General features: G+C 40.4%; 1 protein-coding gene across 1 annotated transcript in view; it reads right to left on the bottom strand.

Annotated features, from left to right (window-relative positions):
• Window positions 1–436: 436 nt before the first annotated feature.
• LOC121368494 overlaps window positions 437–24099 on the bottom strand; it is a 59274-nt gene continuing 35611 nt past the window's right edge. Inside the window, exons 21-30 of the mRNA XM_041493231.1 lie at window positions 23224–23362; window positions 22435–22569; window positions 20392–20495; window positions 17466–17584; window positions 13820–13938; window positions 13088–13216; window positions 12411–12510; window positions 6424–6524; window positions 1799–1966; window positions 437–727 (exon numbers count right to left, since the gene is read on the bottom strand). Coding sequence (XP_041349165.1) covers window positions 674–727; window positions 1799–1966; window positions 6424–6524; window positions 12411–12510; window positions 13088–13216; window positions 13820–13938; window positions 17466–17584; window positions 20392–20495; window positions 22435–22569; window positions 23224–23362 — 1168 coding nt within the window. The 3' untranslated portion in view covers window positions 437–673. The remainder of the gene's footprint in view (window positions 728–1798; window positions 1967–6423; window positions 6525–12410; window positions 12511–13087; window positions 13217–13819; window positions 13939–17465; window positions 17585–20391; window positions 20496–22434; window positions 22570–23223; window positions 23363–24099) is intronic.

The following is a 24099-nucleotide window of genomic DNA, read 5'->3' as shown; positions in this document are numbered from 1 at the left end:
GCACAAAGTAATTCATATCGGTTATTGGATGTCAAACAGCCCTCCACAAACTAATAATATACATCGGTTATTGGATGTCAAACAGCCCAGCACAAACTAATAATACACATCGACTATTGGATGTGAAACAGCCCGGCACAAACTAATACACATCGGTTATTGGATGTCAAACAGCCCTGCACAAACTAATAATATACATCGGTTATTGGATGTCAAACAGCCCGGCACACACTAATAATACACATCGGCGATTGGATGTCAAACAGCCCGGCACAAACTAATACACATCGGTTATTGGATGTCAAACAGCCCTGCACAAACTAATACACATCGACTATTGGATGTCAAACAGCCCTGCACAAACTAATACACATCGACTATTGGATGTCAAACAAAGGTATACGTATGACGCAAAAGAAAACAAGTTATTATATGGTGTGATTAAATATATTTTATCCATCTTGTGAATAATACAGATATATGCATACAGCTGACTATACAAAAACACATAATTGTAAAATTGATAAGTATAGTAATATTGCAACCGAGTCTGGTGATTCATTGCAAATATTGATGCACTATTATAAATTATAGTATTATTATAAATATATTTCGAATAGCAGTATCCATATTCTTCTGCATATTTCACTTCCAGTTCAGTTTTCCACATCTTCTAATATTTAACCTGTATTGGGGATTCAGTTGGATAAACGATCTTTCGGATTTTCTGAAATTGATTGTAATTTTAAACAATTAAATATTATTGAAAGTAATAACAAATCAATGTTAACTCTTGGGACGGGGCGTCTTATATCATAAGATAGCCATTATCATGATATCAGAAAATAAAAACTATTGCTTTGAGAAGAAACTGACGGAAAAATATATGGGACCACATCAATAGTAATAGTAAATAGTGGCTGCAACCAAAACCCTCAATCCATAGTGTCAGGAATTTAACGATGTTATTGATATTCAATCCCATATTATTGGTATTCAATGCCATATTACTGATATTCAGTTCCATATTACTGATATTCAACCCTATATTACTAATATACAATCTCATATCACTGATATTCAATTCCGTATTCCCATATCACTGATATTCAATTCCATATTAGATATTTCTGTTTTATACAGACATTAGTAGGCTAGTAATGAATTAAATGTTCGTCAACACAATTTGTTTCCATACTTCATTCCATCAGTGTGTGTGCTCCCCCACCCCCCACCCCCACAAAAAACAACCCAAATACCCCCCCCCCAAAAAAAAAAACAACAACAACAAAAAAACAAAAAAACAAAGCGATGACAATACTGAATATGGAATATTTTACGAAATGTAGGAACTGTAACTTTGTGATATTCCACACCATCTGTCTGTTACACATACAATTTTCCAGTTTTTTCACAATGCATCGATATATTGAGCTGCCATTTTGTGTACAGCTTTATTGTGTACTGTTACTGATCAAGGTTGACTTTCATGGCGATTTACTCACTTTTGACAGAGTTATGGCCATTGAACTTGGGAGATATGAAAATGTGTTTTCTGGACTTTATTTTTTGTGCAATGGCTGAACACACTGAGATAAAATTTGGTATGTTGCTTTGCTATGTACTCTTACAGACCAAGATTTATCCATTGTTCAAAGAGTTATGGTCCTTGAACCTAGGAGATAAGAACATTTGTTGGGCCCAGTACAGGACATGTATTGCTATAGTAGTACTCTCAGGATGCATGTTTTACTTTAGGTAATATTCTGGTTTTGGAAGATTCCTATATTATACTGACCTCCTTCACGTTTCCCTTCGCAGCAAAGAACGAATAGATCATGAAACCTGGTACACACATTATGGAAGCAGACGTTAGACACCAGCCAAGAGTAACTGACCACGCAGGGTAGACGTAATCCCCGAGCATCAGGCCAGGGTACTTATAAACGGTTTGTATAAGTAACACCTGTAACAGAATAGACCGTCACAATTATACGTTCAGTTCAGAGCCGTACTATAAAATAGGTAGGGTGCTGTTACGAATAAGGAAATCGGAGGACAATAACAGAGAGTCTTAAAGTAGTTAAAAGGGACACTTTTGAACTAAGAGAGAGAGAGAGAGAGAGAGAGAGAGAGAGAGAGAGAGAGAGAGAGAGAGAGAGAGAGAGAGAGAGAGAGAGAGAGAGAGAGACAACTAATAATACTAACAGAAATATGTTAAACACATGGTGATGAAAATTAAAAACACAATTTCAAAACAAATCAATAAAATAACGGTATACGAAGATAAAAAGAGGAAACAATAGATTGATAGGTGCGGATCGAATTTAAAAGTGCCCTCTTTATTTATCTGTTAAAGAACGTACATTAAAGTTCCCTGTTTCAATTATATTGCTGTCTCCATCCAGTTGTGGGAGCGGGATGTAGCCCAGTGGTAAGGCGCTTGCTCGGTGCGCGGTTGGTGTGGGATCGATTCCCGTCAGTGGGCCCATTGGGCTATTTCTCGTTCCAGTCAGTACACCAAGTCTGGTTTATCAAAAGCCGTGGTATGTACTATCCTGTCTGTGGGATGGTGCATATAAAAGATCCCTTGCTGCTAATTGAAAAGAGTAACCCATGAAGTAGCGACAACGGGTTTTCTCTCTCAATATATGTGTGGTCCTTAACAGTACGTTTGACGCCATATAACCGTAAATAAAATGTGTTGAGTGCGTCGTTAAATAAAACATTTTTTTCTTTCTTTCTCTCCAGTTGTTTTACATTCGGCCAACCTTGTTCACATGATTAAAACAAAAAATGGAACCACACACAAATATCACCAACACTACCGCCGATAACAATAACTACCACAACAGATAACATTTTTCCACGTCCTTCACCAAACGGGTGTTCACAGCGATGACCATTTCTTATGAAATGTATGAACAGTGATTCGCGAGTGCATATCACATCTGCCTGACAATATATCCTGTGGAGGTTCAGTTTTGTCGGCCCAGTACTGAGAGTCCCTTTGCTAACATGTCAGTAAGGATGTAACGTCCTGAGCCGCGTTCCACGAAGCAATCTTAGCACTAGTATCGCCATAAATACCTACCATCCGGACCTCTTTTTTTTCTTTCTACAATCGCCAGCCCGTTCCACGACGCGGCGTAGCTTACTATCGTCGTAAATTACTGTGAAATTTTACAATAGGTTCGAGGCAGTTGTGTAGCGTTCCTGGTTTTCAGTCTGTCTATCTTTTCATATTTTCCTTCATATTTTCCTTGGTTATTATATTCAGTTAAGATTCTGATTATATCTCTTACTAATTACATTAACAGCATGATCTAACTCTACTCACTTAGGAATATCAGGAACGTTATTTTCTCATTGCTACGAGGGATAATACAATAAGTGTCGTGCAACCGTTTTAAATGTTGTCGGCAGAAGTCCGTGCAAGAGTGTGGCCTGACTGAATCAACCAATCAGGTTGGTCAGGTTAGATCATTTTTCGACGCACGTTATTCATCCCCACTTGTGCTCGGGTTGTTTTTCTGTGAGGTTAGGTTTTGTGTGCTGTGTTGTTTTTCGTTTTATATATACTCTTCAAAAAAAGAAACGCAAAAGGGTACAAATGGGTTATAACTCCGATTTTATGTTTCCTACCGGTTCATGCTTTGTGAATATAAGGTCATTGCATGTCCCAAACACATTCCCACGGTTACATTCGATAAAACGCAGCTACTGTACAATAAAGTTCCAAAATGTGAATATTCGCAAAAACGCAGCCACGTGCAAACCATGTCACCACTGCACGTGCGTTGTCTGCACGTGCAACATGAACACCGACAGTATAAAAGTGCAGGGTGTTCGCTTGCCTGGCCTCTGTATCTGGCCGACAGTTGACAATCCAGGACATGCCACGTCTCAGTGAACCGCAGAGAAACAATGCCATCGGCCGACTAGACGCAGGCGAATCCAGAACGGCCGTTGCCAGGGCATTCCATGTGTCCCCAAGCACCATCTCCAGACTGTGGGACCGTTACCAGCAACATGGATCAACACGTGACCTCCCTAGATCCGGTCGACCACGGGTCACTACCCCCGGGCAGGACCGCTACATCCGGGTACGCCACCTTCGGGAACGATTGACTACTGCCACCTCCACAGCCGCAGCAATACCAGGTTTGCGCAGGATATCCGACCAGACCGTACGGAACCGCCTACGTGAGGTAGGAATTCGTGCCAGACGTCCAGTTCGAGGTGTCATCTTAACACCACAACACCGTCGACTCCGACTGCAGTGGTGCCAGATTCATCGACAATGGCCTCAACTGCGATGGAGACAGGTGTGGTTCAGTGACGAGTCCCGATTTCTGCTCCGACGTCATGATGGAAGATGTCGCGTGTATAGGCGTCGTGGTGAACGTTATGCGGCAAACTGCGTGCAGGAAGTGGACAGATTCGGCGGGGGTAGTGTCATGGTGTGGGCAGCCATTTAACACACTGGCAGAACTGACCTGGTCCACGTGCAGGGCAACCTGAATGCACAGGGCTACATTGACCAGATCCTCCGGCCACACATCGTTCCAGTTATGGCCAACGCCAACGCAGTGTTCCAACATGACAACGCCAGGCCTCACACAGCACGTCTCACAACGGCTTTCCTACAGAACAACAACATTAATGTCCTTCCTTGGCCATCGATATCACCGGATTTGAACCCAATTGAGCATCTATGGGACGAGTTGGACCGACGCCTCCGACAGCGACAACCACAGCCCCAGACCCTGCCCGAGCTGGCAGCAGCCTTGCAGGCCGAGTGGGCCACCATCCCCCGGGACGTCATCCGTACTCTGGTTGCTTCAGTGGGCAGGCGGTGCCAGGCAGTTGTCAACACACGCGGAGGCCACACCCGGTATTGACTCCAGATGACCTTGACCTTGGTGGTGTGTCCTATCACTTACTCACAATGGACTAGAGTGAATTGTGAACAATCCTGCAACATTTGGTAATTATCGGACTCACCATTCAATAATTAAATCAATTCTCCAAATGTTACGACAATGTGGTTTTGCGTTTCTTCTTTTGAAGAGTATATATGTAAACATGTTTGCTTCCATTCCTAGCTGTCTGCCCATTTATACATACATTTAACCAATGTATATCCTATAAGATTCGGTTATTAAAATTATAAATTAGCTACGTAAAGCGAGTCATGCAATGACCCGTGTTACGTGTAAGGTGTAATCGTCCCATATATAATTCCGTGTTTTTACCGTGCACGAACTGTCCGCTTAATCGTTTTGGCTGAGTTAGAGAATGGACGACCCGTCTGAATAAATTAAACCTGATTAAATTAGGATCTCGTTGATTTTAATAAGCGGTCTTCGTCATTGTCGATGGTTTGTAACCCCATTCCGAATAAGTGAGTCCTAATTATATGGATTAACGACTGCTTTAATAGGGTGTTTTGGTTAAAAATAGCTTTGAAGGGGGCTGTCTAATATATATGATTTAACGGAGTTCGTGTACACCGGCATGGATGGGTAATCGTGTAAGGTGTAGAGCCTAATTATTTGGTGTGGGCTGTCCTGCATATGTGAATTTATAATTCCGCGAATATTCTCTTTGTCGGGATAATCCACGACACATTCATACACGTCCCTAAATATAAATATTTATTTGTATGGATATGTGGGTGTAAATTTATTTATTTAGTGGTAGTCAATTCATATATGGATTCTTAGAGGACTACCATACATATTTGTTATTTGTTTGTACTCCCTCGAATAAATGTGTAATCTGTTTATTTGTTAGTTTGGGTTTTCTGTGCTAGCCAAGTCGGTCTGGTTTATGGTAATCTCAGCCTTCTAGAGAATTATTAATCGACTCTTAGTACCAGCAAAAGTCTACAACCGAAAGGGGTAGCCGAACCCGTGGTCCCGATGTAGGGACCCGAAAAGTAAATTTCATTACAGTTGTAAGCCACTAACGTAGATGTCCAATGATAGTTAGATGATGATTTGATCATTTTCTAAGGATACTAACGTTTTGTGTAAAGATGGAGTTAATATATACCAAATACCTTTTATGAAACTCGGTGTTCGATGAAAAACACTCATGACCATACGACCTTGTCACGAAAATACGGGAGGTAACTCATGTTTTATGCATTCGGCAATTACCCGGTATCGCTTAGTAAATAAACTGACAAAGTTACTTCATGGATATCCCATACCACGATAGTAGTGCTACGATAGCTTAAAATATTAAATTCGTGGAACGGGGCAATGTGGCGTGGCGGTCCTCTTACAAAGCATATGAATGACCGTGTTTCATGGTAGCAGTCAAGACCTTGTAAAAATATGCTTTGGACTCTGCTATTGCAGAGGTACAAATTGTGACTATTGTAACAGTTCTGTCGTTCAGATTTACACCTACCAATAAAGAAATTGGTGAAATGACCACCCAGCACACTTTCCAGAACATAGAAGGTTGCTGGCCAAGCATTTGCTCAATGTCTGACGAAAATCGACGCCACCCTGAAAAACAGGAGTAATGAAAGAATTACATCGAGGTCAAAACGGGTTCAGAAGTACATGTCAGTGCAATAATTATACTGTTTGCATTGAGGTTAAGACTGGTTGGCAAGTCACAGTGACGTAGGAAGGTGCCAAAAAGTGGGGGCACCCTTCTATATTTACACACGTTTACACTATTATAAAGCAAATATAAAGCAAAATATCTGAAAGGTGTGTGTGTGCGTGGGGGGGGGGGGGGGGGGCACACGCTTCCTACGCCAGTGCAAGACTTTAGAAGTACATGTCATGCAACAATAGTCATTGAATTTCCAAAAACTGTTGATGAAACTTCGATACTCTTAGCGCTTTGGTAAAGATTATTGTGCAAATTAACCCACGTTCTGCAAGCTCAAGTCAGATTTTCTACTTAAATGGTCCATCTTGAGTTGGTTAAGCACACTGTGAGTTAACAGTGGTATGTGATTTCCTGGCTGTAAGAAAGTGCATATAAAAGATCCCTTGTTGTATTAGGCAAAATGTAGCGGGTTTCCTCTTATGTATACGTGTCAAAATTACCAAAGGTTTGACTTCGTATAGCCGATGATTAATTAATCAAGTGGTGTCATTAAACAAAACAAACTCGGAGACTTAGAGCCGATTTCTCGTCGACCGCTCAAATATGCAAGGTTTAAACCCTCGCTCACGATCACCTGAACCTAGTTCACAATAAACCATCAATGATTATAGATCACATTTCACGTGCGAAATCAGTATCTCGCTCAGTAAAACCTGGCTGTTCCATGTTGCGTACATTTCATGTACTCCTTTATTGTGTCTTGTTTTAATCAGTTATGGCAACACTTTGTACCAATTACAGCTCGTATGAACGGGAAATACTTATTGCTGTAATTACTGAACATCGGAATTTAGTAGAGGATAAGAAAACGGATAGCAGAAGCAGCAAGGAGAAAGAAAGTGTCTGGTCGTCTATAACCAGTAAATATAACGCTGATGACAATACCCACAACCGAACAACCAAACAATTAAAGGCCTGTTGGAAAAATCTAAAAACACGGGCTAAGAAAAGAAAAAAACGTCAGGCAGGAAACCTTCCGCACCGGTGGTGGAGCTCCAGTACCGAGTCCAACTGGCGAAGAAAAGGCGGTGGAGGGAATTATTCAAGATGTATATGACCCTCTACCCAATAATTTTGATGATGATGCCACACCGAATGAAAATGGTACGTGTATATAATTAAAAACAAATTAATTAACATTCTACTGAAGTAGGGAATATACTGTGCTAAAGAAGTCCCTGAATGAGTATTTCACTCCCAAAAAGAAAATTTCTTACGAAAAATCTAAGTTTAGGTAAACACACCAGAAGGAAGGTGAGAGCGTTGATGCTTTCCACACCCGTCTGCGAGGCATGGCGGACCTTTGTGACACACATGATGTCGACAAAGAGATTCTTGGACAAATCATACAAGGCTGCACATCTACCAGAGTGTGCAGGAAAGCTCTGAAGGACAATTTAACTCTCAGGCAAGTGCTAGATGAAGCTCGCAGTATGGAACTTTCTGAAAGCAGAGCTGCTATCATTGAAAATGCTGCTGCTGTTAATGCTATCTCCAGTGATACCAGTTCCTACACTGTCAACAATGAACATCATCATGGTCATCGCGGACAAGGATATCATCACTCACGTGGTTCCAATCATTCCGGTGGTCGCTCTCTTCACAATGGATGCCAACGTAGTACATGTGTGCAAATAGAACCGACTACCCTTTGTCCCAGTCATAGAGGCAACACTTATTGTCGAGGTGGTTCCAGCCGTTGTGGTCGTCCCAATTGTCCTCACTCCAAGAATGACTGCCCAGCCAGAGGCAAGACTTGCTCGAGCTGTGGGAAAATAGGACACTATGCACGTGTCTGCATGTCTACATCCATGGTAAGATTTGTCTAATGATGAAGAGCATGTATTCTCCATCACTGACAAGATTGTCAACTCACCAAAGATCACAGCATGCATCATGAACTGTCCCATTGACTTTGTGATTGATACTGGTGCTTCTGTTAATATCATAGGTCATTCTGCATACGATGCACTCGCCAACAAACCCAAGCTTCAATCTCCAGTGCCAAAGTTATATGCATTTGGCTCTAAAAATCCTCTTCCTGTAAAAGGTTTCTTTGATTCAGAAATAAGCTATGAGTCGAACAAAACTCTGGCAAAGTTCTACGTATTAGAATCAAACACCTCCAGCAACCTTCTGAATGGTAAAACAGCCCAGACGATGCAGCTGATCCATTTCTCCCTTCCAACTGGTCCAAAAACCATTCCTGATGAGTTTCCCGCCTTATTTGATGGAACCATGGGTCGGATCAAGGATATCAAAATCAAGTTACATATTGACACATCTGTACCACAAGTATCGCAGAGACATAGACACATCCCGTTTCACCTCCGCAAAGATGTTGAGAAGGAACTCGATCGATTCGAGAAGATGGATGTCATTGGAAAGGTAGAAGGCCCTACGCCATGGACGAGCCCAATCATAGTTGTCCCTAAAAAAGCTGTGGTGTAAGAATCTGCGTTGATATGAGAGAACCTAACAAAGCCATACGAAGAGAAAGACACCCAATGCCGACGTTTGACGATCTCGTTGCTGACCTGAACGACTCAACTGTTTTCAGCAAACTAGACCTGACTAACGCATACCATCAGCTAGAACTGGATGAATCGAGTCGTTTCATCACTACCTTCATCGTTACAAACGCCTACTCTTCGAAGTCAACGCTGCTGTAGAAATATTCCAAAACGCAATCGCAGAAATACTCAGCAACATTCCAGGTGCTCGAAACCTCTCTGATGACATTAATGTCCATGGCAAAACACAATCTGAATATGATATAAGTCTTCAAGCCACACTGAAAAAGCTAGAAGAGAGTGGTGCCAATGTCAATATAGAAAAATGTGTGTTCTCCACAAATGAACCGACTTTCTTTGGACATGTGTTTGGTGCAAATGGTGTCTTGGCTGATCCCAACAAGATTAAGACCATTATCAACACAGCTCCTCCAGAGAATGTCAGCGAAGTCTGTTCCTTCCTAGGAATGACGTAGTACATTTCGAGGTTCATCTCTGATTACACAACCATGACTGAGCCCCTCAGGAAGCTCACCAGACAGGGCATCGCATGGAAATGGTCACACACAGAACAACAAGCTTTTGACAAGCTGAAGCAATCTCTGACGCAAACGCCAGTCATGGCTTACTTCAAACCTAAGGAAGAAACTACAGTCTAGGAGCAATTTTGACCCAGAAAGGAAAGGACATTTGCTACGCCAGTCGTGCTCTCACTCCCACTGAACAACGTTACTCTCAAACAGACAAAGAACTCTTGGCAGTTGTCTATGGAGTAGAACACTTCCATCTGTACCTCTTTGGCTCCAGTTTCATAGTGATCACTGATCACAAGTCACTACTGGGAATCACGAACAGCCAAAACCCAATTACAGCCCGGATGGAAAGATGGCGTTTACGTCTTATGGCCTGAGATGACACTAGTCTATGCTCCAGAAAGAGATGACTTAAATCCAGCCGACTACATCAGCCGTCACACTCAGAATACACTAAACCGCGAGAATGCTGGTGAAGCATACATCGCATATGTCGTGCAAAATGCCATACCCAAATCAATGACGACTGAAGACGTGCCACAAAGCAAGATCAAACACTCCAAAGTTTGATGTTGTCAATCCAAACTGGCTTTTGTAAAGACCCAGAGATATCAAATTTCACCAGGTTCAGAGAAGAACTATCCATCCATGATGGTTTGGTTCTCCGAAGAATAGCACATCAAGCACACCAAGGAATTGTTAAGACCAAGCAATGCATCAGAGAGAAGTTTGTGGAAGACGCTGTCAAATCCTGCATTCCCTGTCAAGCATCACGTCCAGGGCCTGCAAAACGTGAACCTCTTCAACCCACTCCCTTGCCATCTAAACCATGGAGTTCACTTGCCATTGACTTGCCATTGACTCTCATCAGGGGATCATTTGCTCGTTGTCATAGATGGAGTATAGTCGATTTCCCGAGGTTGAAATCGTCCCATCCACCTCTGCCAAAGCAGTTCTACCAAAGTTGGAAACGATCTTCTCGCACCAAGGAATCCCAACAACAGTCAAAACAGATAATGGCCTTCTGTTCAATTCACAAGCATTATGTCTAGTTTCGCGATCCATCACAGGAAGATTACGCCCCTCTGGCCAGAAGCGAATGGAGAGGTTGAACGTTTCATGGCTACACTGAACAAGACAATCCATGCATCAGTCATCGACAACATTGCTTGGAAGTCACAGATTCCCACTTTCCTACGTCTCTATAGAGGTACACCGCACGTCTCTACCAAAGTATCTCCTTTCGAAGCACTTACTGGCCACAAGATGAAAATTGGTCTGCCCGAGCCTCCTATCACACAGATCTGTCCACAGCCGCATTACTGAAAATGACCATATCAGCAAGTGCAAAATGACCAACTATGCTGACGTAAACGATACACACGAGTATCAGATCTATCGCCAGGTGATTATGTCCTAGTGAAGCAGAAGAGGATGAACAAACTGTCAACTCCATATTCTCATCTGCCTTATGTCATCGTCCACAAGAAAGGAACCATGATCAATGCGCAACGTGGTGAGAGACAAATCACTCGCAACTCCTCACATTTTAAACCTATCAACGGTACACAACTCTCTCTCTAAGTGATGAGGAAGAGGAGGGTGAAGATGACAACACCATCGAGACATCAATGCAATCAACTCCTCAGCCCACTTGGCAGCAGTCCAGGTCCCCTGTCACTCCGACCAAGCAGCTGAGGACTCTTTCGAAATTTGTTTGACCTAAGCCGACCATGTCTACACCTGCCCCAGTCCACACCGAGATGCCAGCAAGACCAGTCCGCAACCGTCGACTTCCAACACGCCTGAAAGACTATCATTTGACTTGACGATTACGCTGTCAACAATGCATATTGCATGGCTGTCTGATAAATACAAGATGACAAAAGTGAACTATATTCAAACTGTCAAATCCAAGTTTTGTAATTGTGTGCCAAGTTATAGAAATGCATTGTGTATTTTTCTTTGACAATTTTCTGTTCAAGTTGGGGAGGAATGTAGTGTCTTGGAACTTAGAGTGAACATTTTGGTCTGTCCCGGTACTCCTATGTGATACGCATGTGTAGAGAAAACAATCCTGGATATGGTCCTTTGTTCATCTGGGTATGAACAAAAAAAACACATCCGCAAACTTATGTGAGAACGGCTTCCCCGATTCGCACAATTTGCAGATGATTTTTTTTTTTTTTTTCATACCCCGAAGAACGTAAAAGAAATAGATACAGACAATTCTTAATTAAACGTACGTATATTCTATAAAAAAAAATAATTAGAAAACAGGCTATTCAGGACGACTACTAAACTTTGGAACATCTTTTTTTCTTTCTTTTTTTTATTCATCTTGGAAATTTTGGTTCCATTTCGTTGGCTTACACATGATAAACAACTTTAAAGAGATAGCACTAGAAACAATTTTATAGTGTAATACAATTTTAAAAAAGGTTTTGGAGTATTTAATGTTTGTGTAATCGTTTAAATGTTACTACCTACAGACCCAGGACTCACACTAGTAAGATAGTTTGATTTAGCCAATTTTCAGATATATAGAGTACAATGTATTTCCTTTAAAATGATTAAAATGTGGCTAATTTAAGCAATATGTTTGCTAGACTAAGATTAAATATTGTAGCCATTTTGAACAATTGAGCAATTGAATAATTTGGCAATGGACACGTTGAGCCCTGTAGAGCACAACGTTTGCGAAAGAAAGAAAAATGTCACTCACCGTAAACCCAGTTGACTGCCACGACCTCTATAAAACAGAAGAAGATGAGTGGTGTGGGTGCAGCGTGCAGGTCCAGCAGATTAACCACGTAAGAACCCCCCTGGAAAACAGTAACATGTAATTAACTCAAACGAAATAATAGTATGTAGATGAATCAACTAGTCTGAGTCTATGACACCAGGCGCGAGTCAGTGCAGGGGATGAGTTTTGGGCATCAAAACCACCCCCTGTTCAAGCTTTTTTTCTCTTCTTTCAATACTTTTCCGGGGAAGCATGTCTCCCTGTGACACCCTATAAAACTTCGCTCACCACGGTCTAAACCCCCCTGCTGAAATTGCTACACACGCGCACGAACACTTTACTAGGCCTAAGAGAAAGAGAACATTTGCCTTAAATAACTCATCCAAACAAAACAAAACAAAAAACTAAATAAATAACATTTATTTATTTATAACAATCCACGAAGAGAGAGAGAGGGGGAGACAAAGGGATGGAAGGGGGGGGGAAGAGAGACACAGGGAACAGAGGGAAAGAGAGAGAGAGGGGAGGGAGGGAAAGGGGGAGAGACAGAACAAACTATATAAAGCTAACAACAAGAAATAATAATAATAATAATAATAATAATAATAATAATAAAATACATAAATAAATAAAAGCAAGTAATGTTTTATACTTACGTAAGTTACGCTTGGTAGTGAAATTAAGAAGCATGATGTTAATACAATAGCAAGTACAATCGGTCGGTTGGCGGACAGTTTTGGAAATTGGTCGCACAAAGCTGTAAGGACTGATTCAAAAGCTCCAAACTATGAATAATAAAAATAAAAATAACAGCATATTAATTAAATAGTAATATAACTACTACTAGAACTGCTGCTACTACTACTAGGTCATCCACTATCATCACCACTACCACTACCACTACTACTACTACTACTACTACTACTACTACTATTGCTTCTGCTGCTGCTGTTGGTTTGATGATACTACTGCTGCTACTGCTATTGGTACTACTGCTGCTGCTGCTACTACTACTGCTGCTGCTACTACTACTACTGCTGCTACTGCTACTGCTACTGCTACTGCTGCTGCTGCTGCTGCTGCTGCTGCTGCTACTGCTGCTGCTACTGCTGCTACTGCTGCTACTGCTGCTGCTCATGCTGCTGCTGCTGCTGCTGCTGCTGCTGCTGCTGCTACTACTGCTGCTGCTGCTGCTACTGTTCCTGTTATAACTGTCATTCTAGTTTATCAAAGCAATACAATTTCACATTATGGGTATCTTTTTTTCTTTCTTTCTTTTTGCTTAATTGTATATGTTAATATTTAGTTGCTTATAATAGTGGTGAATACAATTATGTTAAGTAAATGGTCGGCAAGTATAGCCGTGGTGCTATAAGCTGTGTATTTACCGAGCTGCCGAGTCCAAGTGTGATGAGCATGATGAAGAAGATGATGGACCAGAACTGGGAACCGTCCATGGTGGCGATCGCCAGAGGACAGGCGACAAAAACCATCCCAGGACCCTCAGCTGTTAAAACATAGTATATTATATCACACACCTCCAACCTACATTCAGAGGACACATGACAAACACCATCCCAGGACCTTCAGCTGTTGATTAAAACATAGTATATTATATCACACACCTCTAACCTACATTCAGAGGGCACACGACAAACACCATCCCAGGACCTTCAGCTGTTGATTAAAACATAGTATATTATATCACACACCTCCAATCTACATTCAGAGGGCACATGACAAACACCATCCCAGGACCTTCAGCTGTTGGTTAAAACATATAATATATTATATCACACACCTCCAACCTGCATTCAAAGGGCACACGACAAACACCATCCCAGGACCTTCAGCTGTTGGTTAAAACATAGTATATTATATCACACACCTCCAACCTGCATTCAGAGGACACACGACAAACACCATCCCAGGATCTTCAGCTGTTGATTAAAACATAGTATATTATATCACATACCTCCAACCTACATTCAGAGGACACATGACAAACACCATCCCAGGACCTTCAGCTGTTGATTAAAACATAGTATATTATATCACACACCTCCAATCTACATTCAGAGGGCACATGACAAACACCATCCCAGGACCTTCAGCTGTTGGTTAAAACATAGCATATTATATCACACACCTCCAATCTACATTCAGAGGGCACATGACAAACACCATCCCAGGACCTTCAGCTGTTGGTTAAAACATATAATATATTATATCACACACCTCCAACCTGCATTCAGAGGGCACACGACAAACACCATCCCAGGACCTTCAGCTGTTGATTAAAACATATAATATATTATATCACACACCTCCAACTTACATTCAGAGGGCACACGACAAACACCATCCCAGGACCTTCAGCTGTTGATTAAAACATAGCATATTATATCACACACCTCCAACCTACATTCAGAGGGCACATGACAAACACCATCCCAGGACCTTCAGCTGTTGGTTAAAACATATAATATATTATATCACACACCTCCAACCTGCATTCAAAGGGCACACGACAAACACCATCCCAGGACCTTCAGCTGTTGGTTAAAACATAGTATATTATATCACACACCTCCAACCTGCATTCAGAGGACACACGACAAACACCATCCCAGGATCTTCAGCTGTTGATTAAAACATAGTATATTATATCACACACCTCCAACCTACATTCAGAGGACACATGACAAACACCATCCCAGGACCTTCAGCTGTTGATTAAAACATAGTATATTATATCACACACCTCCAATCTACATTCAGAGGGCACATGACAAACACCATCCCAGGACCTTCAGCTGTTGGTTAAAACATAGTATATTATATCACACACCTCCAATCTACATTCAGAGGGCACATGACAAACACCATCCCAGGACCTTCAGCTGTTGATTAAAACATAGCATGTTATATCACACACCTCCAACCTGCATTCAGAGGGCACACGACAAACACCATCCCAGGACCTTCAGCTGTTGATTAAAACATATAATATATTATATCACACACCTCCAACTTACATTCAGAGGGCACACGACAAACACCATCCCAGGACCTTCAGCTGTTGATTAAAACATAGCATATTATATCACACACCTCCAACCTACATTCAGAGGACACATGACAAACACCATCCCAGGACCTTCAGCTGTTGATTAAAACATAGCATATTATATCACACACCTCTAACCTACATTCAGAGGGCACACGACAAACACCATCCCAGGACCTTCAGCAAATATTGTCAGCCGTGTAGAACCATGAAAAACCATCAATTCACCCCTATGAGGTTCATGAATTATTGTCCACGAATACACACACATTACAAAGCTTCGCGACATTAAAATAACAACTGGTCTACTAACCTTGACCCTTGTCAAAATTCTATAACACGCAGATAACGCTGTTTATAGGTTGGGTTTTTTGTGTGTGTTATTTTCATAATTCTGCACAAAATATTAAGTTTAAATTTTAAAAGATAAAAGAAATAAAAAGTACCTTTTGTCAAATATATCATATCAAAATATTACTTTCGGATATTTATTGTGTATGAAGCCAAAGAAAGAAGTGTTTTATTTAACGACGCACTCAACACATTTTATTTACGGTTATATGGCGTCAGACATATGGTTCAGGACCATACAGAGTTTGAGAGGAAACCCGCTGTCGCCATTACATGGGCTACTCTTCCGATTGGCAGCAAGGGATCTTTTATTTGCGCTTCCCACAGGCAGGATAGCACAAACCATGGCCTTTATTGAACCAGTTATGGATCACTGGTCGGTGCAAGTGGTTTACACCTACCCACTGAGCCTTGCGGAGCACTCACTCAGGGTTTGGAGTCGGTATCTGGATTAAAAATCCCATGCCTCGACTGGGATCCGAACCCAGTACCTACCAGCCTGTAGACCGATGGCCTGCCACGACGCCACCGAGGCCGGTATGAAGCCAAAAGATGGGTCCGCAAAGTGACGGCGCTCCCCTTTAACCGTGTCTTCTAACCACTATAGTCCGTCCCACAGGGATCGCGTTTTTTCTTTTCATACTATGTAATTTACTACAAATTATTTATTTCCGAGTCGATTGATTTGTAAATTGCGCATACACATTGTATTTGTTTGTTATTTCTCAAACACTTTTAGGCCTATTTTTCTTCTTACGTCAAACCAAAATGCAATTATTTACAAAATAACATTTTAATAGAATGATGGGACGGACTATAAGTATACATGTTACGCAATGGGGTTTTTTTGTGTGTAATTCTATTATGAGTGCAGTTAATTTAAGATTGTTAGGGCTCATTCACACTAGAGTAAAATACGCTATGTTTCTAAGAAAGCACAAAAGCCGGACAGTAAGCATCCAGTGTGAACAGCTGAGTGTGAGTGCTGTATTAAACTGAAAACAGAGTATTTTAATGTCTGTAGGTAGTACTAAACTAAATAACTTCTGGCTAGGTCAAAGTTTGAGGTGCACCGAACTTTTGATAGAAACGTTAACACCACAAGTCCTGTGACTGGTGATAAATGTCAGTGTGTTGGTTGTAAAAAAAAAAATAGTTTCATCTGCGCAAAACATGACTGTATGCAATTTTATTTCATCTTGTACCAAGCTGTGTCAAGTAACCATGTGCTTAAAACATGTATGGGGTACCAATAAATTGTTTTTTAAAAAAAGTACTTAAATTTTGTGCAGAACTTGAGTAGTCATAGACGCTACTCGATATCTCTGAAATGAGCAGCGTGACCCCAATTGTTTTCTGATTCACTTTAAGGGTGAGGGGTGGTAGTATTTATATCTGTGGTATGTATGTCGATTCATACGCTGCAAGTAGAAGTTTCAGCAACATATGTTCCTATTGTCGTCTATGGGATTTGATTTGGTAGTATACACCCTGTAGCAACGCCACACGCACCGCGTCGCATCCAATGTGAATGAGCTGTTACTATCACTGTTAGTATTAATAAGGAATTATGTACGACAATAATCTTTCTATGTTCAATTGGCGATCAGTACTTGCAACCTTGTCTACAGTCGTGTGTTGCATTTCTGCCATGTAGCCAAGCATCGAGAAAACGGCAAAACCAGACACTATACTTGTGGCGCAGTTGATAGAGCTTGTTAATACAGCATCCCTGCAATTGGAAAACGACTTTATGGTCACTCTAGCATTAAAGGGACATTCCTGAGTTTGCTGCAGTGTTTAAGATTTTATCGACTAACCGAGACTTTTTAACGATTGTCATTAAATATCAAATATATTGCTGATAAAATATCAGTGGCTGTATATTAAACATGTTTCTGATCGTTCTAATATTTGTACTGGGTTAAATTTCGTTTTATTTCCGATTTTTTTTTTTTTTTTTTCGTACGTACGAAATTATTTGAAGACGAAATCCAGTTTGGGCTTTTTACAAATATTAAGACGACCAGAAACACATTGAATACACTGATATTCTAAACAAGAAAATATATTTAATATGTAAGTTTAATCGTAGAACTATTTTATTAGTCGGAAACATCTTACAATGCAGCAAACTCAGGAATGTCCCTTTAAGAGAGAGAGAGAGAGAGAGAGAGAGAGAGAGAGAGAGAGAGAGAGAGAGAGAGAGAGAGAGAGAGAGAGAGAGAGAGAGAGGGGGGGATTAACCGTATACCGAATTATCACCATACAAGTTATGTAGATCTCAATAGCAACGAATTTATGGTCACTCTAGCATGAAAAGAGAGAGAGAAAAAAGAGGGGGGGGGGAGACGGAGAGAGAGACAGAGAGAGTGATAGACAGACAAAGACAGAGAAACAGACACCCAAGAAAGATACAGAGACAAAGAGCAAGACGGTCATATTAAAATATTGGAAGAAACGTAAGTTTGCTTTGTTTAATGACACCACTAGAGCACATTGATATATTAATCATCGGCTACAGGATGTGAAACAATTGGTAATTTTGACATTATAATCTTAAAGAGGAAACCCGCCATTTTTATCCAATAGTAGCAAGGGAATCTTTTATATGCACCATCCCACAAACAGGATAGTACATACCACGGCCTTTGGTATACCAGTCGTGTTGCACTGCTGGAATGAAAAATAGCCCACCGACGAGGATCGACCACAAACTGACCGCGAATCAGGCGAGCATTTTACCACTGGGCATCATATTCAGTAGTCATATCAATATTGTAAGGTTATTATCATCAACACTGTTTGGACAGAAATTCATTGCTGCGTGTCATCATAACTGTTTCTATATCCGATGGGCTCTGTCGTGTACATGTTTAGATTTGCGTCAGACAGGTTTTGGCAGTGGCGTTCCTCCTACACACGTGACATCTAATAGCAATTACGACATTGTCAAAACATCCTTTTCCACTGCCTTGAGCTGAGATATGATTTTAATGTTAATGACATTGTCGTCCAGATTGTATTTCATTTTATTTCAACATATTTTCGTGCTTATATCCAACTAAGTTTGAAACACACTGTCCTGGGCACGTACCTCAGCTATTTGGGTTGTCTTTCCAGGACTGTGGGTTAGTTATTAACGTTATTAATTGTTAGTGGTTAGTGAGAGATAAGAGGGTGTAGTGGCCCTACACCTACCCACTGAGTCGTTAAAACTCGCTTTGGGTGGGAGCCGGTACCGGGCTGCGAACCCGGTACCTACCAGCTTTATGTCCGATGGCTTAACCGCTACGCCATCGAGGCCGGTTCAGATTGTATTAAAGGGGCAGTATCACAGTTACAAGTGCCACACATTTCGTTGCGTTTACATTTATCCGAGTCAAATAAAGACAAATTAACTGATCTGACGCATAATCTTTGGATAGATAACCAAGGAATATTGAAATTGTACAGTGCTTACACGTCATGTAAACAATCGCGTTTAGAAGGAAGGAAATGTTTTATTTAACGACGGTCATATAGCGTCAGACATATGGTTAAGGACCACACAGATTTTGAGAAAGGAATCCCGTTGTCGCCACTTCATGGGCTACTGTTTTCGATTAGCAAGAAGGGATCTTTTATATGCACCATCCCACAGACAGGATAGCACATACCACAGCGTCTGATATACCAGTCGTGGTGCACTGGCTGGAACAAGAAATTGCCCAATAGGCCCACCAACGAGGATCGATCCCAGATTGACTGCGCATCAAGCAAGCGCTATACCACTGAACTACGTCCGGCCCCGTTCCTGTCTTATTACGTAACAATCGGCGAGTTCACAAAATGTGGTAAGTTGACTGTCGGCACCGAGATAGGGCCGTAAATACAGACGATTTACCGGCCTCGGTGGTGTCGTGGTTGAGCCATCAGACATAAGGCTGGTAGGTACAGGGTTCGCAGCCCGGTACAGGGTTCGCAGTCCGGCACCGGCTCCCACCCAGAGCGAGTTTTAACGACTCAGTGGGTAGGTGTAAGGCCACTACACCCTCTTCTCTCTCACTAACCACTAACAATTAACAACTAACCCACTTTCCTGAACAGACAGCCAAGATAGCTAAGGTTTGTGCCCAGGATAACGAACTTTAATTGGATAAGCACGAAAATAAGTTGAAAAAACAAAAACAAAAACAAAACAACAACATGATTTGTACAAAGACATCAAAATCTGTTTGCAACACCCGCTTGAGAAACGTTACGGAGTGTTCCACGCAGTTTCATACGCCCAGTATTGCCGGTTGTTCTATAAAGGTTCTCTAATTAAAAAATTAAAAATAACAACAACAAAACTAACATCTAGCAAATTATTTTTGTTTCGTTGAATTTTTATGGGCATATAGTTGAAGGTATAATACTTACATTTCAAAGCAAAAGATAATACATACTTTTAGTGGAAAGCTGCCGTTATGCAACAATGTAATTTAAAAACAATAAATAAAATGAAACCCTCAAAACGCACCTAATGAAACATGTAATACAAAACCAAGAGCTTACAAAAGACAGTTGTTGTTGAATTTGTTGTAGCTGCCTAGCGCAATCAAAGCTCCAATACCTGTACCCAGGGAGAAAAATATCTGTCCGGCTGCGTCTATCCACACCTAAAAAAAATTAAGATATGTTTTTTAAATACTCTTTTTGTATACTGATAATGCACTTTAAGCACACTGGGTTGGTTGTGTTTTTAGGGCTTTTTAGTAGGTTTTTTTTTTTTTTAATTTGTTTGTGTTTGGTGGTTTCCTTTATGTTTTATATATATTTTTTTTAATTATGATGATGGTCATCATTATAAATACAGCTGTTACTAGGGATGGGACGGTTCGGGGTTGTTGGGTTTTTTTGGTTCGGTTTTCGGTTTTTGGTCCACATTTCGATTTATTCGCGGTTCGCTTTATTCACGATACGTTTTACAAGTAGTACAAGTATGCCAATTATCACACATACATTTTTATAAACTATTTTAAGAGCAAGACATTTTATTTTTAATGGTCATTTGTAAAATAATTCTAAATATAAAATTATATCTTGACTAGAAAACAAAAAATGCTTTTTTACCATGCCATGTTAGCGTGTTGGGTCTGGGATACTTGGGCAATGTGTCCCTCAGGATTTGAGTTCAGAGAGTTGGCAAAATAATTTGGGGGCGAGAATGCTAGGGATTATTTAACTCAACACAAATTACATAAAGCTATCACTGATTAAAAAACAAAGATAAGCAAGCACAAGTACATAATATATAATAGTCAATTATTTAACTAGTTATTATTATTATTATTACTTTTGTAAAGTTTTTTTTTTTTTTTTTTTTTTTTTTTTTTTTTTTTTTGCTTGTACTGAAAATGAAAAAATAAATCTGCAAATATTTTTAAAAAAAACAGAGAAAAAAGTGCAAAGTAGTTTGCGTACATTGTAGTTCAGGAATTGCGGACGATTTCGTCCTGATAAAAAAAAATTTACGAAAATTAGCGATGTTAAATCGTTATTAATATGTCGGAAACTGGGCGCCATTTTATAATTCTTGAAGTTAAAGAGACATTCCCGAGTTTGGTACATCGTAAGATGTTTCCAACTAATAATATATTTATACGATTAAGCTTGCATATTAAATATATTTTCTTGTTTAGAGTATCAGTGTCTGTATATTCAATGTGTTTCTGGTCGTCTTAATATTTATAAGAAGCCCAAACTGGATTTTGTCTTCAAATAATTTCGTACGTACGAAAAAACTATATTTCAGGAATTAAGATTAAATTTAACCTAGTACAAATATTAGAACGATCAGAAACACGTTTAATATACAGCCCCTAATATTTTATGCAAAAAAATATATTTGATATGTAATTACAATCGTTACAAAGTCTCGGTTAGTCGATAACATCTTAAGAAGTGCAGCAAACTCAGGAATGTCCCTTTAACACATCTTTACTTGCAATTTTGAAAACTGGGACGAAACATACTAAAAATGTTTATTCTCACGGTGAATTAATCACTGAGGTCAGTCACTATTTTGGGATGTTACAATTTTTACGGTCCAGGCAAGAAATTCGTGGGTTCTGTGCAGGATCCGAACGGCATCTATCGCCCATCCAAACATGTTCGGTTTGAGGGAATCGAATGTTGTGATTGGCCGAATACTTTACGGGTCATTGGGATTACCAGCAATGTGCGGAAACGTTTACACATGTACCATTAAAAAAAAAAAAAAAAAAAAAACGAAATGAACCGCGGTTCGCAAATTGGAAAACGGTGTACCGAACCGTGGGCCTAAATCTGCGTTCATCGGTAACATCGAATAATCGTCCCATCCCTAGCTGTTACCAGTAAACATATTCATCATCATCAATTGTTATTATTATTATTATTATTATTATTATTATTATTTAATATTATTATTATTATTATTATTATTATTATTATTATTATTATTATTATACAGTTGTGACCAGTAAACATATGCTTCCTCCTTTTCATCATCACCATCATCAATTGTTATTATTATTATTATTATTATTATTATAGTAATGACTAGTAACCACTTACTTCCGGTGAAAGCAGACGTTCAAAGTCGGGTACGATATAATACTTGACTCCGTTTGCCGCGCCTGGCAACGTGCATCCGAGAATCAGCATCAGAAACAGGACGACGTACGGAGACAGAGCGGTCACCCATGCCATCTACAACAGAAATCGACTCATGAAAGTGGAATTCTTCCTGAAAACCGATAATGAAGTCCTGTAGAGTGACAGCAGTCGGGACACTGTCAAGACAGCCCTTTCGCCCTTGTTTTTACGCAGATTCGATTTTTTATTATTGTAATGGTTTCATGATAGCAGACGAGACATTGTCGAGACAGCCATTTCGCTCTTGTTTGTACACATGTACGACTTTTGTTGCTCAGATGTAAAATACATTTTGAGTATAATAAATACATCGTTGATGTAAAGTACACATCCAAGTTTAAACTGGTCGTGTTGCAACTCGATTTGTGACCCATGTCAACCTAATGACCATATATATAATGAAGTATATATAAATCAACGTAGTTGTCAAACAAACATACACACCAACCAGTAAACATGTCGACTATTAAATGGTGTTCATCATATTGCACTGCCTGGCATGGATATAGATTGTATTATTATTATTATTATTATTATTATTATTATATTGTTGTTGCTATATTGAATTGTATTATTGCCTGGCACGGATATAAATTTAATGTTATTATTATGTTATTGTTGTTGTTGCTGCTGTTGTTGTGTTGTTGTTGTTGTTGTTGTTGTTATTATTGTTGTTGTTATAGCTATTATCATGGTTTTAATGCCAACCTTTCCAGATTGCTGAATTCCCTTCCAAAGAGTGAAGTAGATGATGAGAAATGTCAACAGCAGACAGAGACAGAGGGACCATTTGACACCTCCCAAGTCGTCTATTCCTGTAGATCGGTGAGATTCCAACAACTGTCGTCTGAAACAATACAAGTCAGGGTACAGAGTAGCTCAACCAAGACTTAGTGTGTGGAACACAGCAATATGAGATGGAGTTAGGTTACGGAAGGGTGCACCTGGATGTGTGGAGCAAGCACAGCAATACGAGATGGAGTCAGGAGATGGAATGTATCGCCTGAGTGTGTTGAATACAGCAATAGGAGGTGGAGTCAGGGGATGGAATGTATCACTTGAGTGTGTGGAATACAGCAATACGAGATGGAGTCAGGGGATGGAAGGGTTCACCTGAATGTGTGGAATACAGCAATACGAGGTGAAGTCAGGGGATGGAAGGGTTCACCTGAATGTGTGGAATACAGCAATACGAGGTGGAAGTCAGGGGATGGAAGGGTTCACCTGAATGTGTGGAACAGAGCAATACGAGGTGGAGTCAGGGGATGGAAGGGTTCACCTGAATGTGTGGAACAGAGCAATACGAGATGGAGTCAGGGGATGGAAAGGTTCACCTGAATGTGTGGAACAGAGCAATACGAGATGGAGTCAGGGGATGGAAGGGTTCACCTGAATGTGTGGAACAGAGCAATACGAGGTGGAGTCAGGGGATGGAAGGGTTCACCTGAATGTGTGGAACACAGCAATACGAGGTGGAGTCAGGGGATGGAAGGGTTCACCTGAATGTGTGGAACACAGCAATACGAGGTGGAGTCAGGGGATGGAAGGGTTCACCTGAATGTGTGGAATACAGCAATACGAGGT

The sequence above is a fragment of the Gigantopelta aegis genome, chromosome 3 (genome assembly GCF_016097555.1).
Source record: "Gigantopelta aegis isolate Gae_Host chromosome 3, Gae_host_genome, whole genome shotgun sequence".
NCBI lineage: Eukaryota > Metazoa > Mollusca > Gastropoda > Neomphalida > Peltospiridae > Gigantopelta > Gigantopelta aegis.
The sequence above is the reverse complement of the archived record's forward strand: the minus strand, read 5'-3'. Positions and strand labels throughout refer to the sequence as shown.